Source organism: Mus caroli, chromosome 19, assembly GCF_900094665.2.
Source record: "Mus caroli chromosome 19, CAROLI_EIJ_v1.1, whole genome shotgun sequence".
Classification (NCBI taxonomy): domain Eukaryota; kingdom Metazoa; phylum Chordata; class Mammalia; order Rodentia; family Muridae; genus Mus; species Mus caroli.
In genome coordinates this window covers 18,762,023-18,768,863 of record NC_034588.1, presented here as the reverse complement: position 1 = coordinate 18,768,863, position 6,841 = coordinate 18,762,023, and the positions used below count along the sequence as shown (strand labels likewise).

The 6,841-nt window shown below is 42.7% G+C and overlaps 1 protein-coding gene across 1 annotated transcript in view; it reads right to left on the bottom strand.

Annotated features, from left to right (window-relative positions):
• Window positions 1–3,605: 3,605 nt before the first annotated feature.
• Window positions 3,606–6,841, bottom strand: part of C19H9orf57 (chromosome 19 C9orf57 homolog) — a 5,774-nt gene continuing 2,538 nt past the window's right edge. The window contains exons 3-4 of the mRNA XM_021152546.1: window positions 5,683–5,805; window positions 3,606–3,910 (exon numbers count right to left, since the gene is read on the bottom strand). Coding sequence (XP_021008205.1) covers window positions 3,786–3,910; window positions 5,683–5,805 — 248 coding nt within the window. The 3' untranslated portion in view covers window positions 3,606–3,785. The remainder of the gene's footprint in view (window positions 3,911–5,682; window positions 5,806–6,841) is intronic.

Below are 6,841 nucleotides of genomic sequence, written 5' to 3'. Positions count from 1 at the left end.
ATATTGATATGGGAAGTGTGGTGGTTTGAACGAAAATTGTCCCAATAGACTAAGGTGTGACCTTGTTAGAGTAGGTGTATCCTTGTTGGAGGAAGTGTGTTGTTGGGGGGTTGGTCTGGTGCTGCTTGGTTTTATATGCTAAAATCTGTACCTCAAGATCCAGGCTGCCCCAAGACTAGCAAATTCCATCCTGCACTAGCCTTTGTTGTGCAAACCTGAATCCTCAATGTAAAACTATTGGTTAAATAAAACTAGCAACAGCCAATGACTGGGGGGGAAATAGAGAGAGGTGGAGTTTGAGTTACTGGGCTGGGGATTACAGATAGAGACCACTAGGGAAGAGGAGAAAGAGAACTAGAGATAGATAGATAGATAGATAGATAGATAGATAGATAGATAGATAATACATAGATACATGATAGATACATGATAGATAGTCAGAGAGAGAATACATAGATAGATACCTGATAGATACATGATAGATAGATGATCAATCGACAGATATAGATAGATAGATAGATAGATAGATAGATAGATAGGTAGGGAATGTGGAAGAGAAGAAAGACAGAGAGAACAGGAGGCCTCCATTAGCCATGATGTACATACAGTGCGGTGATGCATATGCCCAGATGAAATGCCTCCCCAGGATACCAGACTGCTGGAGCGGAAATAACGATGAAGATTCAAACAGCAAGTATTTAGGGAGCACAGTTAGGGAAATAAATACTCTAGCATTAGAGAATCAGAAGAGGGGTAATATTCCAGTATTTGTGCAGAGCCTAATAAATAAATCATAGTTTGAGACACATTCATTTTTAGCTAGATGAGAACAAACATATATAATTCATATTATTTTACAGTGTGTCAATGGGAGTGGGCCTTGAGATTTCAAATGCTCTAGTCAGGCCCAATGTCACTCTCTCTTCCTGCTGTCTGAGGATCTGGATGTAGCGCTCTCAGGTACTTCTACAGCACCATGTCTGCTATGTGCCACCGTGCTTCCCATCATGATGGCAATGGACTAAACCTCAGAACTGTAAGCCAACCTAAGTAAATGTTTTTCTCTATAAGAATTGCCATGTCATGATGTCTCTTCACAGCAATAGAAGTCCTGACTAAGACAGGAGGCAAAGAGAGGAGAATCAGCTGGAAGCTGGCAGCTCAACTGTTGGCCACACTAGAATGTGGCAGAAACAAGAGGCAAGCGAGAACCCACTTCTCCAAAGCTGTCCTCTGACCCATGGATACAAGCTGAGGCTCACACACACATTAATAAAACAGGCAAATTTAATTCACTATCTTATAGATCCAGAGGGAGGCAGTTTATGGTGTGTTCTCCAGGATACATTCTGCTGGAATTGTAGTGATGAAGATGTGTTCTGTCCCATCTTGTACAGGCTGCTGAAATTCCTTGGTTGGTGACCTCCTTCCTTCACCCTCCAAACCAGCAAGGAAGCATCCACGAACCTGTGACTTCAGCTTTCCTCCCATCAACCCCCACTCTGACCCCCCTTCTAATACTTTTGCAATTTCATTGAGTAATCTGACCTTATAGTCCTTATTTGCACAAAGCCATTTTGTCAAGGGAACACATTTTCAAGTTACTGGGAGTAGAACACGACATCTTTAGGAAGCTGCATTCCACCTACCCCACCAGTGTTGTAAGGGTTATTTTTGTTGCCATGGTGACTTTGGGGGTGGTATTGCTGCACCAGTCAACTACATCGATGGCATTCACTTCTCTCATGGCTTGCATTTCTCTGCCCAGTTTCCTGGATTGTGCAGAGCTGGGTGAACATCAATTGTCAGACCTGGGCCTACCTTGGGGATTGTGGACAGCACAATGCCTCGTTTGTATTTCAGAAAACAAAGAGATACGGTCAATGTCACAACTCTATGTTCATTTATGTGGGACATAAAGGTTAGAACATGAGGGTATCTAAGCAATTGTGTGAGTCAATCCTTTTCATCTCTGTGTGAAGAGAATGAGGACTCTTCTCAATAGGGAAGAGAGGCAGGCCTGTCGGGAGGAAAGGCCCGCATGGAAGAGGGTTCTGTGCGGAGGAGAAGCTCACATGGCTGGCCATGGTCACCTGCTAGGTAGTTATAAGCAGATGAACGCTGACTTCCTAGTTCTTTTCTTGTGGCATCTGATGGACTGTGACAGTGTTGGAGAAACGCGTGAGGAGCCACTGGCTGGGCAGGCTTGTCATTTGCCTTGCTGACATTGAGTTGATGATGAGATAATTTTAAAAAGCACAAGAAAAATAAAAGTTAGCTTTCTGGACTTTGCTGATCTGAGGCACCAACTGTTTACTGATTTTTTTTTAAAATGACATAATGGGGGTGATTGGGTTTAAAAGTAAGGGTGAAGACATTGTTTTCTTAGTTTTAGAAATATGCTCTAAAGAATGTAGTTGAAGTGTGGGAGGAGAGTCTGTGCGAGGCTTAGGTTTGTTTTGTTTTGAGATGAGGTCTTGCTATATGGCCTGATTTCTGATTCTCCACCTCCTATCTTTTGGAATAACAAGCACCCACCATTATGCCTGGCTACAGCTGCATTTTTAAAAAAACATTTTACTTTCCTTCAAAGTTTACAGAGAAGTATAGCTTTTGGGACACTAGATGTCTTAAGTCCCAAGTAAAGAGTGAGAAGATTTTTGATATTTTTCAAACCCCTAGATGCACAGAGATGTCCAAGTCTATCTGTAAAGCAGATAGGCACTCAGGTTGCAGATGGAGAGCGCTGAAGGGGCCTCACAGAAACTCCAAACAAGCCCCATGCCAAGACCCCTTGATGGTGGCCACCCGCTTCCTGCCCTGCTAGGACTGCTTCATCAATGCACAGTGCACAAGCAAGAGGGCACAGTTTGTCTATGCAAACCCAGAATGTGGGCAAATCCTGATGCAGAAGAAGAACTGAGCGGTGGTCTCCCTGCCTGCCTCAGGCCTTTGCTGTTGGGGTTCCCTGTTCCCACAGACCTGGTGTGCTGATCACTTAGGGTATTGGCTAGTTTCTCCTATAAGCCACACCACGGAGTCCATCACTCTGGGTCTTGTGGTGTAATTTACTTGTCAGTGTACTTTCTAGGGTGGAAGTGTTTAGGGAGAGAAACTGATTAGAGATTGCGTGTCTGGTTTGACTTGTCTGGTGGACATTTCCATTCTCCGGAGTCTTGCAATCACCATAATGAAGGGATTTTTTTTTTTCTTTGGGGAGTTGGGGGAGGCAATGTGACACAAACTGAAGTCATTTGGGAAGAGGGAGTCTCAGTTAAGGAAATGCCTCCATCAAAATGGTTTGCGAACGGGTCTATAGGGGCATTTTCTTGATTGAAGATTAACGTGGGAGGGCCCAGCTCACTTTGGATGGTACCATCTCTGGGGCATCTGGGGGTATGTAAGAAAGCAAACTGATCCAGCCATGGGGAACATGTCATTAGGCATTGTTCTTTCCATGGCCTCTGCTTCAATTCCTGCCTCCAGGTTCTGGCCTCAAGTCGCTGCCCTGACTTCCCTCAGTGACAGACCATGACACGGAAGTATAAGCCAAATAACCCTTTCCTCCCCCCAAATGCTTTTCATCAGAACATTTTATTATAGCAACAGAAACAAAGCTAACACAGAGCTCTTGGGAGATGCTGGGATGGGCTGTGGACATAGAGAATGCTGAAGTCAATTTCTGACCATGACCCCGAGACAGAAGCTGCCATCATGTGACGGACGAGCAGGCCAGGCTTCAGATGTGACCGGTTAAGTCAATTGCATGGATTTAGGCCACTCCCTCAGAAGTTGCACAGGGGACGGTGGCAGCAATGAGAAGTGCGTATTTCATAATTCTTTATAATCCTCTTAAAGCACTCTGATTTGTCCTCGGTGCAGCCTTTAACTGAATACCATTCGATTCCCCCTGTAAAAAGAAAAGCAGGGGGTTTGTTTGTAGGGGGTTGAGGCAGGGGGTTGGTTGGGAAGGTGCTACCCACCTGGCTTCATGTGCTTCACCCAGCTAGCAGGTAAGAATAAAAGCGGGAGTGAAACCTCCAGCTTTACCAGGACACAACTCTAGACTTCTAACCCGAAGAGCAGCCGCCTCCTCATCTTGCCTTTAGAACGCTCAGGTGAACTGCCTGAGCCGGGCACTTGGTCCTGTGCATGCTTTCAAATCATAAAACAATCAAAACTCTCTGTTCGCAACTGCTTCTATCCAGAAGTTTAGGCTGTGTGAGTTGTACGGGAGCTTGCCTATCCCCATGCCCCAGTGTCACTCAGCTTTGCAACAATCAAAAGGCTGAGTCTACACGAGGGTTTCCTACACATGTAAGTGCTTCCTAGAGACAACACCTTGTTTGCAACTCCACTGTTTTTCTGGATTGCTTTGTTTTGTTTTTAAACAGGTACATACTACCAGGCCTGTCTTTTTTACTTGGATTCTTGGTATCCGATTTCATCTTTTCATGCAATTAACTGACTGAGCCATCTATCTACCCAGACCCCAGTTGGTCCTTTAAAAAGAGATTGTTAGAAATTCTTTATTTTTCTGGATAGGTATTAATATGTTTTCCTGTAATCTATGATTTTAAACTATTTCCAGCTAACTCCTACTTTATCCTTTACATTTATTTATTCTTTAACATTATCATTTATTTTTACAAATTTTAAAACACTGACACAGAAATCAATGTTTTCTTTATGACTTTTGGGTTTTGGCTGTTAAAGGGGAAATCCTCCCTTTCTAACTTGAAATGTGTCCTCCAGCATGTTCTTCCAATCCTCTGTGTGTGTGTGTGTCTATTTGTGCATCTCTGTGTGTGTCTGTGTGTATGTGTGTGTTTGTGTCTCTCTGTGTATGTGTGTGTATGTGTGTCTATGTGTATGTGTGTGTGTGTATGTATGTATGTGCGTGTTTGTGTCTCTCTGTGTATGTGTGTGTGTCTCTCTGTGTATGTGTGTGTGTGTGTATGTATGTATGTGTCTATGTGTTTGTGTGTGTGTGTTTGCCAGTTGCACTGAAGCCTGCATTTAGAAAACCCTACATATGATCCATTAATGTTTTCTGAGATGTGAATGCTGTGAGGTTACATGTAGATTTATTAACATTTATGGGTCAAAGTATTTGTATTTGAATAGTGGTGACCATACTCATTTACTAGTTACTTTGTAAAAATTATTTAATTTTTATGTGCCTCCAATTTTTAATTGAAAAAAAAAAAGGAGATAGAGAGATGACTCAGAGTTTTTGTAGAAGACCCAAGTTGGGTTTCCAGTGTTCATGTGTTGTCCTACAACCCATAACTCTGGTTCCAGAGGACCCAGTTCCTTCTTCTGGCCCTCAGAAGCTCCTAAAAGCACATAGTGTATATAAACTCATACATGTACACACATGTACATATAACATATGAATAATAGCAAATCTTTAAAATGGGGATAATGAGGTATGAATATAGTTCAGGGGTTGGGCACTTGCCATGTGTACAGTGTTGGTTTCAATCTCCAGCACTCAAGAAATAAGAAGGCAAATGAGTGAGGGGTTTTGGGTAGGGCGGTTAGTGATGGGATCCATCTTGGTCATATCATTGCACGATTGGAGTAATGTAGTCCTGGTTATAACAGTAACCTCATTATAACACTGACACATAGACAGTGCTAGTAAATGTTTTATGACTTCTAAGCATCAAGACTTACCTTTAATGAGGACCTCTTTTATACAGTACTGACCAGGTTTTGTTCTGCAGGTTCCAAAGTCTAGCACACATCCATGGAACGGGATGGAGAGATTACAGAACTTGCAAATCACACCTCCAACATCTCCAAAGACAAAAAAAATGGGGAAATACCGATGGGGATCAGAGATAATGAACAGGAGCAGAAGGAGAGAGGAAGAGGAGGAGGGGATGGGGATGGGGAGGGAGGAGTAAGAGGGGGATCGAGAGAGGGAGGGAGTGGGAGAAGAAGAGGGAGAGGGAAGGAATCCAAAAATAAACCACTGATTTTCAACTTTAAAGAATAAGCAATGCTTTAAAATTTTATTATAAAAATCCACATAAATTAAGATTATTTCATCTTGAGAATTTAATGAGGGAAATTTCAAAGTGTGTGCTACATTAATGAGTCAGAAGCACCCTGAACTGACAGGAATCAGAAATGAGGACACTTTCTCAGTACCTAATTAAAACAGCAATTTCACCAGACACATCCTCACAGCTAGGGCTTCATTTCCAAGCCCAGTGTAGTATTTTATACATGTCAATATTCATTGCGTGGTTAATGCTTACTTATTGATTATCTTTAGTACTCAAATCCAGTTGTTCAACAGCATTGCTCATCTGATCACGTACAGCTAGTACTCAGATCTTTGGACTTGGGCAGCATCTAGAATATTAGTTTCCAGTTGCCAAGTGCACCAGGTTTAGAAGAGTGGCTAAAATAGATTCCCGTGTGCCCTGAAGACTCGAATTTGACTCCACAGGAAGCTGAGTCCGCGAGTCTGCATTTCAGATGTGCAGTGTTAGTTGGTGGCACTGGATTTGGGCACAGATGTGTGACTCATGCTGGAGAATAAGGTCTAGCATTTCAGGAATCTGAGATGACTTTTGCAGAAGCCTTGGCTCAGGACAGAAACCTTACTGTTAAAAATAGCCCTGATGGTTCAAAGACTCTTTGGTTAACTGGACCAAAATTTGGCCCAATGTTCACATTTTTCCTCTTCTCTTTTCCCTCTCCCCCTGCCCCCTCCCCCTCCTCCTCTTTCTTCTTTCTTTCTTTCTTTCTTTCTTTCTTTCTTTCTTTCTTTCTTTCTTTCTTTCTTTCTTTCTTTCTTTTTCTCTTCCTTCCTTCCTTCCTT